The sequence below is a fragment of the Crotalus tigris genome, unplaced genomic scaffold (assembly GCF_016545835.1).
Source record: "Crotalus tigris isolate CLP2741 ecotype Arizona unplaced genomic scaffold, ASM1654583v1 scf7180000024469.1203045, whole genome shotgun sequence".
NCBI classification, from domain to species: domain Eukaryota; kingdom Metazoa; phylum Chordata; class Lepidosauria; order Squamata; family Viperidae; genus Crotalus; species Crotalus tigris.
In genome coordinates this window covers 904,646-916,813 of record NW_024100640.1, presented here as the reverse complement: position 1 = coordinate 916,813, position 12,168 = coordinate 904,646, and the positions used below count along the sequence as shown (strand labels likewise).

The 12,168-nt window shown below is 39.1% G+C and overlaps 1 protein-coding gene across 21 annotated transcripts in view; it reads left to right on the top strand.

Moving 5' to 3' along the window:
• PLEKHA5 (pleckstrin homology domain containing A5) overlaps window positions 1-12,168 on the top strand; it is a 210,271-nt gene that overhangs the window by 183,103 nt on the left and 15,000 nt on the right. For 14 of the 21 annotated variants that reach the window (XM_039332909.1, XM_039332907.1, XM_039332908.1 and 11 more), the window contains 5 exons: window positions 2,276-2,377; window positions 6,053-6,167; window positions 6,392-6,435; window positions 8,052-8,240; window positions 8,971-9,091. In XM_039332909.1, coding sequence (XP_039188843.1) covers window positions 2,276-2,377; window positions 6,053-6,167; window positions 6,392-6,435; window positions 8,052-8,240; window positions 8,971-9,091 — 571 coding nt within the window. The remainder of the gene's footprint in view (window positions 1-2,275; window positions 2,378-6,052; window positions 6,168-6,391; window positions 6,436-8,051; window positions 8,241-8,970; window positions 9,092-12,168) is intronic. The other 7 variants (XM_039332912.1, XM_039332911.1, XM_039332918.1 and 4 more) reach the window with 1 other exon arrangement.

Sequence of the window (12,168 nt, the reverse complement as noted above, 5' to 3'; positions counted from 1 at the left end):
AGACACTTTTATCTTCTTAAACTCTAGAATAGAAAAAGAGGTACCACATGTAGGAGAAGTAAACAGCAGATTAATCTTATTCAAGAAGACAGTGATAAACATAGACGAGTTTATGACTTATGCATACTTCGGCACACAAAGATCAGAATAGTTAAAGCAGTGCTTTTCCCAAAGATAATAAATACTATGAATGATGGACATTTGAGAAAAACAAAGGATAATTATTGTCTTTAAATGATTGATTTGGAAGTGGGTACTAAGAGTATAATGGAGTTCAGGAAGAACCAAATAAGGCAATCCAGAACAAGCCTTTAAGGCAACAATTAACAAGGAAGTAGAAGCTTATTATTTGTGCACATAATAACATGCTGGGGTTGCACTAGGAAAATACAACTAAATACATTGCAAAATTGAGAGGAGAAGATGAGTCAACACAATGATTACAGGAGAATGGATTGGATTAGAAATATTATTGTAATGCACCTGGAATTGCTATAGATTGTCATCTATAGGGACAAGTCAGGATTTGTCCATATGGTCACCAGACGTCAGCCCCAGGTCAGTGGTTCTAACTAATATAGCTATAAATCCACTGACAAATGAACTGTATCCAAGCAGCAAGTGACAGGACACTTTTAGAAGAACTATCCACATTAAAATCTCTTTTAAGACTTATGCCATACTAAAGAACAAGCAGGCAATCATTAGTCATGGCAACTAATGGAAGGGTCAGAATTGAGCAAAAGAAGCTTGCACCAACTATTCTGTTGGATCTCCTTCCATGAATTCACTAAACTGATACTAAATACAACCCAGTAAATCCAAGAAACAGAGCCGGTGACAATAGAGAAAGTCAACAGAGGGCTTCCCTCTTCATCAGTGGTACTGCAAGATCTTCCAGTTCCTTTTTCAAATTAAAATACTAGTTTTGTTTGTTTTTCTGTTTCGTATTTTACCATTTACAATAAATAATATAAAAAAAATTAGTTCCTAATAAATAAAGGAAACTGGGCAGACTTATTTCCCCTTGAAGAGTCGAGTTGTCAGCCATTTCAAAAGATGGCGGGCCCTTCTCATATTTCTTCCAATGAAATGTATATTAAATTATTTATTTATTATTTATTTGTGTCCCACTTTTATTACTTTTACAACTGACTCAAGGCACTGAACATATCCAATACACCTTCCTCCTCCTATTTTCCCCACAACAACAAACAACCCTGTGAGGTGGGTTGGGCTGAGGGAGAATGACTGGCTCAAAGCCACTTAGCTTGCTCTCATTATTGTTTACCATTTTGAAAGTATTGATCTATTTTGTGAGGCTTCTTTGCTTTGTAAGGACTGGACACCTCACAGTGTAACACCTCTGTGTACGCTACTTGGTTGCCACACACACCTTCCCCAACAACAGACAATTGCTCTAGGTTAACTTCACCCTTCTAGGCCTTGAAAGTTGACATTGTCTTCAATGCTGTGTTCTTTAATACTCAATCCAAACAAAAGTTTTAAAATCTTTAAAGTAACATACAATCTTTGCTCCCTTTCAAAAGTTCTGGCACTAGTTAGAAGGAGGTGCTACCTCAATGAGGTTGTTTCTATTCTGGGTCAAGTCAACCTCCAAGCTCTCGAACACTCCAGCTGAGCTCCAAAGCCAGGCTCCCACTAGAAATACCACCACGATGTGCTGCTTGTGTTGGTGGTCTAGTTTGTGGTCCTGGCAGTTGATTGATAGTTCTCTTGCCTTCATGGAATAGCTATCAGTCTCCAGATGTTGCCTCCTGCTTCCCTGTCTGCTCAGTGTTTGCGCTGTCTGCTTATCTCCTTTTCTCCTATGTACCCACCCACCCTCACTTTGTCACAGTATTTGGTTTTGTAAGGTAAGGGCCTGGGTGGTGGGGGTGAGGCTCCCTCTGGACCTTGACATGTCCCTGGAAAGGCCAAGGTCTTGCTCAATTAGCCAGGCAGCTGAAATGCCAACATGGATGCACGTTAGTAAATCTGAGCAAGGGAAAGAATTATTTTCAGATGATCTTCCACCTAAAATGTGGCCCACATGCCACTTAAATATGGCTTTCAACTTTCCTATTTTAGATCCTAGTGACAAAATTTCTAGCAATGGAACGTGATCTAATTGTCAGTGTTAACTGAATGTCAATAAACCAGATGTTGCATTACTTCTTAACAGAGTACGGTCCTTGGATTTGTAAAGTATGTAGGCATCTTTGTGGCAAGTCACCCAAATATATTTTATATATGTATGTACATTTGTTTTCAGGAACTCGAGAGAGCTTGGAGAGAATACGACAAACTAGAATATGATGTAACAATCACGAAGAACCACATGCAGGAGCAGCTGGAGCGGACAGGCGAGGTTCAGGTGCGACCAGAATATCAACTTGGTTCCATAGCATTTTTTGGGTATGGGTTTTTATGATCGGTAGCTCCCTACATGGCCTGGGAACAGGTTATTTGAAGCACCATCTTCTCCCAGTCAAATCTCCTCAGAGCAGGGAGACAACGGATGTTAACAAATCCCCTCTCCTAAGGAGATCCACCTGGTGGGGACAAGAAGAAGGGCCTTCTCTGTGGTAGCATCATCCCTGTGGACATAAGATTGCCCCCCCCCCCACTGTGACACTCTTTCAAAAGGCCCTGAAGCCATGGTTTTGCCAGCAGGTCTGGAGACCCCGGGATGATATGGATCAGGTCCCTTCCAACTTTATTATTATTGTTGTTGTTATTCCAATGTTAGCAGGGGGCGGGATGTTAATGGGTTTTCCATTGGGGTTTTATTTCTGTAAGCCACCCAGAATCACCATGAGAAAATACTAATTATGTAAATCACAAATACTATTTTGGACTTAGCAAGTATATGCTAGGTGTTTTCTACAACCTAACGGATTATAGAAAAGATGACTATTTAAACAGAGTGTTGTTTTGGAAAAAAAAACAGTAGAAGGATTAATTAGAAAAGCTCTGAGTGAATGGAATTAAAAATAAAAGAGGTTGAATGATACAGGATGAAAATGACATGAGGGAATTCTGAAAGGGATGTTGTAGAGATTTGTGTCAGAACGATAATATATTGAAGAGTATAATTGAAATTAATACTATGGACAATAACATTAAAGAAAGAATGAAAAGGAAATTATAAATGGCATGAAAAGTTGAAAAAATGATATGGCTGAAATAATAGTAAAATTGAAGAGATGGAAAAACATGTGCATGTTTGCTTGGAAAGAAGCTGTCATTGTTCCTCTATAAAAGAAAAAAGAACAAGAGTGAATGAAAAACCTGTTGGGGAATTATTTTATTAAGCATTTGGCAAGAATACTTGATTGAAAGGGTAGAGGTAGTGACAAAGAATAACATTTGGTAATTTCTAGATATTGCTTTATGCTAGGTAGGGAGTTTGTAAACCTCATCTTTGCTTTTATTGAGAAATATCTGAGTTTGAGAAAGAATGCTTATTGTACATTCATTGGTTTAGAAAATGTCTGTAATTAAAGTGAATAGGCTTGAATTGTGGAATGTTTTGCACAAGAATGAAGTTAAAGGTTGGTTGCTGAGTTAATCAGCAGCACGTGGTGTAAGTAAAACATGCATGAGAATAATTAGAATTTTTAAAAATATTTCAAGACAGAGCTGGGATGTCCCTTTAGTTTAATGGCTAAATGAATAAAATTTGCGATGACAGTAAGGCATATTGATTGAGAATTGTAAACAGGCTATAACTGTCTTGTTGGCTGAGATCATAATGATTTGCAGCTTATATCGAACAGTATGGTGCAATGAGGACTATTGATTTATAAATTTATTCTTTTTCAGAGACCATAATAATTGGATTCAGAGGGAAAATGGTAGAAAGATTGCAAGTTATATATAAATGGTGAAAAACTAGAGCAAGATGATTATGTATTTATCTTGGTCAATATTTATTAAGGTCAGGTTCTCTATTTTTGCAGTGTATATTCAGTTTTTGATCAGTAATGGGCACTGCAGGACATGTTTTGTCCAGATTGGAATTCTTAAGGCAAGGGTCCCCAACCCCTGGTCCATGGAACGGTACTGGGCTGCGGCATGCCAGCAACCAGTCCACACAAATAAGCAAAGCCCCATCCATGGGATGCAGGCAACACACAGAATCATGCCCCCTCTGGTCCACGGAAAAATCCCTCTCCACAGAACCAGTCCCTGGTGTCCAAAAGGTTGGGGACCTCTGTCTTAAGTTGTAGGTAGCTAGATGTTCTCCTTTGGGATTCAAACACCTACCTGAAAATTTAACTTGCAGACCTTCACACTTTAGGTGTCTGCATAGAGTGCATTGGGTTTAGGAGTATCCAGGAGCTTTTTAGCAGCTTAGCAGGAGCTATCAGACTCTTTTGCTTTAATTCCCACAGAAGAGAGATAACAGGTATTAACTTATTATATCATGCCCCATTTATGGGATTTTACATGACTTATCAAACTGCTGGATGGTCAGTAAATGTGGATAATGGCAAAGAGTTTGAATCCCATCGGGTAAATACCCAGTTATCCCCGTCTGAATAATCCTAATAAGGACAAAACCAATCATGGGGTGCCTCCTGATGGTCAGTGTCGCCGAAAATACCACATAGAATGTACACTATTAAAAAGAGAAATTCCACCACACCACCTTCTACCACCAAGGCGGCTGGGGGGGTCATTTAAAACCTTGTACATAGCGCTATTAAAGATGGGGAAATTTTAAGAAGTAGAAATAACTGGTAATGAATGGCAGGCAATCTGTTGTGAGGAATGCCTTTAAAAAAAATGTGAAAGTGGCTTCCGTAAGAGCATCCTGCCTGCTTTGTAATCGGTCCATAGAAACATAAAGATTGAATGTTGTGCAAATAAGGCACTTGAGAAGTATATGTGATAGAACTAGAAGAGGTGTAAACAAGAATGAATGGGTGCCGAATGAATGTGGACTGAGTGCAAAAAAAAAACGAACAAAAGGACATTGAAGTAATTCAACCCTATTGTGTAAGAGTATATGGGAATGACCTGGGCAGAAAAGAGACACCAATTAGGAATTGTCAGATAAGAGGGAGCAGAGCCTACAGCTGCATAATGGGTAGAGCAAGAGGCTCAGGAAAGGCCCTGTAATGGTGACAGCGGGAAAATTGTACTTTCAGACTTGCAAGACTGATGTCAGCCTTACCTGGTAGACGAGACTAATTCTAATTTATTGTAAAGTTAGGTTAACAGAACCTTGCAAGTCCCTGGTCAGCATCTCTTCCCTTGGTCTCCCAAAGTCATTCCCACATACCCATTACATCTTGAAGGAATGGAGATCAGCTTGCAGAAGAACAAAGGGAGGAAGAGAGAATCAATCGGCAGGAAGGGGAAGACTAGATGGAGTTGATGTGATTCTGAAAAAAAGAGAGAAAATGGGAAAGTTTTAAACATACGAAGCATTGTATGAACATAGTGGAAGGACCAATGGTTCACAAGGGTAGCGTTACAGAGAAATTTAGCGAACGGTATCGGTATATGATCCATTTGGCTCCCACCCTGATGATGATCCAGAAGTCTTTAAAAACCAGGGATAGAATCATTCTTGAGCCCATAATACTTACCACTAATAAAACATGTTTTTTAGAAGATCCAGCTGGGTAAGGTTTGAGGGCCAGAGAATGCTCTTGTCAACTCAGGTTTTAAGGCTGGACCTGTTTCTTTCCCTCCTTCTTTGATTACTTATCCAGAGTCCCACTGGACAACAGAGCTCTGGATCATTTAATCTGAGCTGCATTACTACCATTACCTTTGCTGTGCACATCTCATATGTTGTGCACAATTTCAACTGGGCAGAACTTGCTATTCCATAATTACATGTGCCAACTATTGCAGCAGTAACTATCTTGAGAGTTTGGTTATCTTGAAAGAAGCCAGGAAATAGCCTTTTGATTAGGTCCAGGAAAATATCAGTAGATTCAGAACGGAACATAAAAGGGTGCATGATACTAGTTGAAAATAATTGGATGCATTAAAAGCATGGTGCCTCATCGCTAACTTTTATCTCTGGCAGAGTGAATCGGCTGGAATACAGCGTGCTCAGATCCAAAAAGAGCTTTGGCGAATTCAGGATGTAATGGAAGGTTTGAGTAAACATAAGCAGCAAAGAAACAGCACCACGGAGGCAGGTAAATTAGCATATTGACTTCCGGCAGATCTATGGGACTAGCAGAGAAGCCTGAACAATGAATAAATGCTGTTCTTATTCTTGTTTGATTAAATGCAATTTTACTTCCCAAGACTGAAAAGAAAATAATAGAAACTCTAAATCACTGCAAATCTGTGCTACTGCAACCATAATTTTTAACTATTATTTATGATAAGCTAAACATTCTGCTTTATTTTTAAATAGGTATCATAGCATCAAAGACCTTTTCACCAAAGTATAAAAATGAGGTATGTTTTTCTTTTTCTACTTTTTTTAAGATTCCACAGAAGCTATTTAATTTCCAATTTCCTGTTTCTCCACTTATGAGTATAGTTCATGTTTCAATAAGATATTTATAGGTGGGGTGCATTTAAAGGCTAAGCATTCAGATTATACTTATTCTGTATATACATTTGAATATTGATTTTTTTTGGTCCCTCATCACACACACATCATACAAAAATATGTGTGTGTATCTGCAGCCTCATATAATTAGCACTTGAAACAATAGTTTAATTAAATGTACAAAGCTGAATGCGATTGTTATCGCTAGTATGAGTGGAATATCAAGACACAGTCGCTTTAAAAGGACATTGTCAACTACATTGGTATCAAAGTATTTAAAAAACTGGACAAATTAAATGGGAAATATTTCATGATTCCTTGGTGAATTTATTCACACCTGGTGAATAAAGCTACATTTAAACATTGATATGCATAGGGATATATCAATGCATAAAATGAAGCAAAAAATGTAAATAAATTCATAGGAGAGGAAAAAGAATAATCCTTTATGTAAAGAGCTGCAGGTAGTCCTCAACTTTCAAGCACAACTGAGCCCCAAATTTATGTTCCTAAGTGAGATATTTGTTATGTGAATTTTGCCCCATTTTACAACCTTTCTTACCACATTTGTTAAGTGAATCATGGCAGTTAGGACAGTGATGACGAACCTTTTAGAGACCAAGCACCCAAACTGCAACCCACTTATGCATCGTTGGGTGCCGGGTGGGTGTGGCCCATTGGCTGGGTGTGGCCAATTGGGGGGTGTGGCCCATTGGGCGGGTGTAACTGCGGTGGTAACGGCAGAGTTTAATCAATCAATTCCAACTTTGCAAGATCTTTTTTTTCCATGAGAAGTTGAAATTGACTGATTGATTGAACCTTTTTTTTTTTTTTTTGCACACGGCGGCGGAGGCCTAAAGCAAAAAGGTTTTATAAAACCCAGCTGAAGGCCTAGGACTGGGGCGACGGCGCATGTGCCCAGAGAGAGGGCTCTGAGTGCCGCCTCTGGCACCCGTGCCATAGCTTCTCCACCACTGAGTTAGGAGCATGGTTTTTAAGGGAATCTGGCTTCCTCATGCACTTTGCTTGTCAGAAGGTCACAAAAAGGGATCCCGTGACCCCGGGACACAGCAACCCTCATAAATATGAGTCAGTTGCCAAGCATCTGAATTTTGTTCACGTGACCCTGGGGACGCTGCAACGGTCGTAAGTGTGAAAATCTGTCAGTGCTGTTGTAACTTTGAACAGTCACTGACTAAACAAACTGTTTTTAAGTCGAGGACTACCTGTATTTTTGTCCTAGATAAAGTTTTTTCATTTGCTTGAGGTTGGTGGGGGAACTAACGCATATTTTTAAACGGTACCCAGGTGTGTTATGGAAAGAAAAGAAGAGTTGTGTACACCTTTGTGTACCTAACTGACGTCATTGAGATTTTTCCAGTCTATCCTTTGTGCGACAGCAGCTTCCCTCTTAATTCCAAATTGTCTTGTAACTGCTGTGAAATATTTGAACGTAGTTGTGTAACCCTTGTGAGAGATGAGCACATCTAAATCAGGTGACCTGTTCTGCAATCTTTAGGAAGAGGAAGTAGTCCCACCTCGTCCTCCACTCCCTCGGTCCTATGACTTTGCAGAGCAGCTTCCCATAATCCCCCCTCTGCCCAGTGATAGCAGCTCCTTGCTCTGTTATAGCAGGGGCCCCGTCCATCTGCCTGAAGACAGGAAGATTCATCAAGTTCAAGGCTACCAAAGAAATGGAGCTCACTCTGTAAGTGGCCCCCATTGCCACATTGTCCACCATTATGTACCCTTCCCGTCTCCTCTCCCGCACAGTTGCCATTTTATTCGATTGACATTCCACTGATTTTATGTTGCTTTCCCTTTCTCAGCTTCGTCTTTTTGTTTCATTTTTTTTCAAGGACATTATCCATGTTTGCCATTTCTGATTTTTGTTTTGGGGTGGGGGTTTCCCCCCCCCCATGTATTGTGAATATAAATGCCTCGCTTGACTCAGATTGGTTGCAAGTTTGTGTTAGGTTCAAAAAAAAAAAAAGACTTGTCATTTCACACTGTTAGAACAAGATTTTTGCTCTGTTCTATTGAGTATACAGTAAGTGTTGAAACTTGCCATTTTTTATTGGCATGTGTTTTTATTGCCATTTATTCAAAACCAGTCATGCAGATGGGGTTTTCCAAAGTTAAAAAAAAATAAAATCATGACAGAAAACTCCCTGCCAGAGGGAGTATATGATTTATATTTGAACAGAAAAGAAATTGGAGAGAGAACAGAGTTTTAGAGACTTTTTAAATGATAAGGCAAGGAAAAGGCTCAAAAAATGAAAATGAAAAAAAAAATGTTTAGGGATTATTCCATAGGAAATTAGAACAATTTGACTTTTTCTGAAGCAGAGCTTCAGATTTTGATACAAATTTTGTCATGCGTGACAGGAAATTCCTTTGGAGAATGAATCTATGTTTGTGTTCTGGTTTGTTTCTAGGGTCCTGATTATCGGCTTTATAAAAGTGAACCTGAACTAACAACTGTAACAGAGGTTGATGAATCGAATGGAGAAGAAAAAGCAGACCCAGTTTCTGAGTCAGAAGCTTCTGTGACTAAAGGTATTAATGAGACCTTTGCTTTAAAATGGCTTCATTTCCATCTACAGGCAATAGAGCAATCTGTAGCCACCATTAGCTTTATTAGCAGGGTAACGTTTTCTTATAAAATGAGAATGCAAAGTTAAAGTTAATTACGTGACTGGAAGGCATCGAGTCAGGCATAACTCAGACGATAGAGGGAAAATTAAAGATAATAAAGATCGTATCCGGTATCTGTATTTAGGTACAGAATAAATAGAGATTGCAGGTTTTTTGATTCCTAGTTTTGTAATACCGGTAGTCCTCGACTTATGACCACAACTGAGCCCAAAATTTCCATTGCTAAGCAAGACAGTTGTTAAATGAGTTTTCCCCATTTTACAACCCTTCTCGCCACATTTGTTAAATGAATTACTACGATAGTTAAGTTAGTAGCACGGTTGTTAAGTGAATCTGGCTTCCCCATTGGCTTCGTTTGTCAGAAGATCACAAAAGGGGATCACGTGACCCCAGGACACTGCAATCGTCATAAATACGAGTGAGTTGCCAAGCACTCGAATTTTGATCACATGACCATGGGGATGCTTCAACAAGTCATAAGTGTGAAAAATGGTCATAAGTCACATTTTTTCAGTGCAGTTGTAACTTCAAATAGGCATTGAACAAATGGTTGTAAGTTGAGGGCTACTTTTATCATCACAGCTACCATGTAGTGTGTGCATAGCCGGCCGAGGAATTCTGGGAGTTGAAGTCCACAAATCGTAAACTTGCCAAGGTTGGAGACCCTGGCATAGGGAACAGGAGCTGCAGAGCTATGTTTTCATGCTTTTCTGGAAGGCCAGAAGAGGGGGTCCCACTTCCTCTCTGGGGTGGGGGGTGGGCGGGGAGAATGTTCACAGGGCAATGGCAGAGAAGACTCCCTTCCTTGGCCCTGCCCTGCAATATACCTTCTCTGCCTAACCAGGTGAGACAGGCTGATGTAATGACACAGAGACGGTTCCATAGGTAACCTGGCCCCATGCCATTATAATAATGACAGCTCAGCAATGGAATAAATAGCCTTAGATGCAATTGCATCATCTCCTTGGAGGGTTCACCTGAATATAAGGAAACATTGGGAAAGTACTTGAAGAACATGTAGGCTACGATGTGCTGTCTCAGAGCAGGAATTACACTGAATATGGTTTTACTTAGAGAAGGGATGGTGTTTAGTTTAAAAAAAACGTCCTTTTAATATTTTTGGGTGATATTCTGAAGCAACCAATACTACTGCTCTCTATTTAAATATGGACAGATACATACAGCTTTTTCAACCATCTAATAAACCATAAATGAGCCCAATAAGATCATTGTCCTGGCATCCATTAATAGTAAAGAAAATAGTGAGCTAAGTTTAAGGCCCAGTATAAATCTTCATTTAGTTTGAGCGATTTAAGTGTCCTTAGCTGGGAAATGTTAATTTGTGTGTGCATTTGCATTCATCGTAGCACTATTGATCAACTAATTAGGCCCGTGCATTTTATCGGTGCTTTGTCCTGGAGATTTGGAAGATAATCAACATTAATTGCTTAATATTTATTTCGAGACTACAGCAGTCTTCCCCATAGTGAAAAAAACATCAATATCCAAGAGTGAGTGAAGAGCAAAATAGCCTGAAAAATTATTTTACCCCGTCACATTTTTTAAGTTAAGGAACTAAGCCGTAGCAGTTAAATAATAATAATAATAATAAAATAAGAAAACTAGGCATGTCTACATCTTCCTGATTGGTAAAATTGTCTTTTATTGAGGCAGTTGCTAGTACAGGTAGTCCTCGTTTTGCATCCATTTGTTTAGTGATTGTTCAAATTGCAACTGCAGTGAAAAGAAATAACTGATGACCAGTTTTCACACTTATTACTAGTGCAGAATCCACATCGTCATGTGATCAAAATTCGGACCCTTAACAACTGACTTGTATTTATGACAGTTGCTGCCCTGTCTGGGGGGAATCATGTAACCACCATTTCTAACCTTCCCAGCCCCCTTTCGACAAGCAGTGGAGGGGAGCTAGGTTTATAATGATTCACTTAACACTTGCAGTGATTCAGTTAACAACTGTGGCAAAAAAGGTCGTAAAATGGGGCAAAGCTCACTTAACAGCTACCATGCTTAGCAATGGAAATGTTGGACACAATTGGGGTCAGAAGTTGAGGACTACCTGTAATAGTTTAATATTTGCATTTGTATACATAAAACATCATTATAATAACACACATAATGCATCTGTATACATAGTACATTTACTCCGGATAGGGCGTGTAGAGGAAAAATGGAATCAAGTCTATTTTAAGGATTCGTCTTTAAATGCTTATCTATCTGCACTTCGAAACAGCGGGAGGAGAGATCTGAGCCTGATCTGAAATTGCTCTTTGTGGGTTGTTTCTATGTAAATAGCTCGTGGTTGCATATTAAGATCTTTAAGTCCTGTTGTTAACAGATGGAGAACTTACAACCATCTAGAAACAGCTGAGCTATAACATGTAATTTAGCAGTATTTGGAAGGCCTTTAGTTCGCGACTCCTGGTGTGATGCCAGAAGTGGGATTTTCATAGATTTTGCACTATTATTTTACTTATTCCAAGAAATAGCCATTTCCAAATCACTAATTTGGGGTAAATTAGCACAGTACTTCCAAGTGGTATATGGAATGACTTAGTTAAGTTCCCTGACTTTCGATCTTGGTCACTATATATTATTACGGAGAGCAAAGCCTGGAGAAAATGTTAAGACCACTGATGCTGTGAGGATTAGTATATTTTTGCTTCTCCTTTGTAACAAAACTCTGAAACTGTTATGGCTATGAGAAAACCGGTATAGACGGCAAATGATGAATTGCTATAATTTTTGCAGGTACATTTTACTGTATAATGCCAGCTTGCTTGCTTGATGAACAATATGAAAAGTGCCTCTTTTTTAAAAAAAAAAAATACAAAGTAATAGTGCTGCTGTGTGAAAAAAAAATCTTCTGAACATGGGTAGCCCCGTCTTTCTCAAATAATTTTTATAGCCCTATATAGGTAGTCCTCAACTTACAGCCATTCATTTAGTGATCTTTG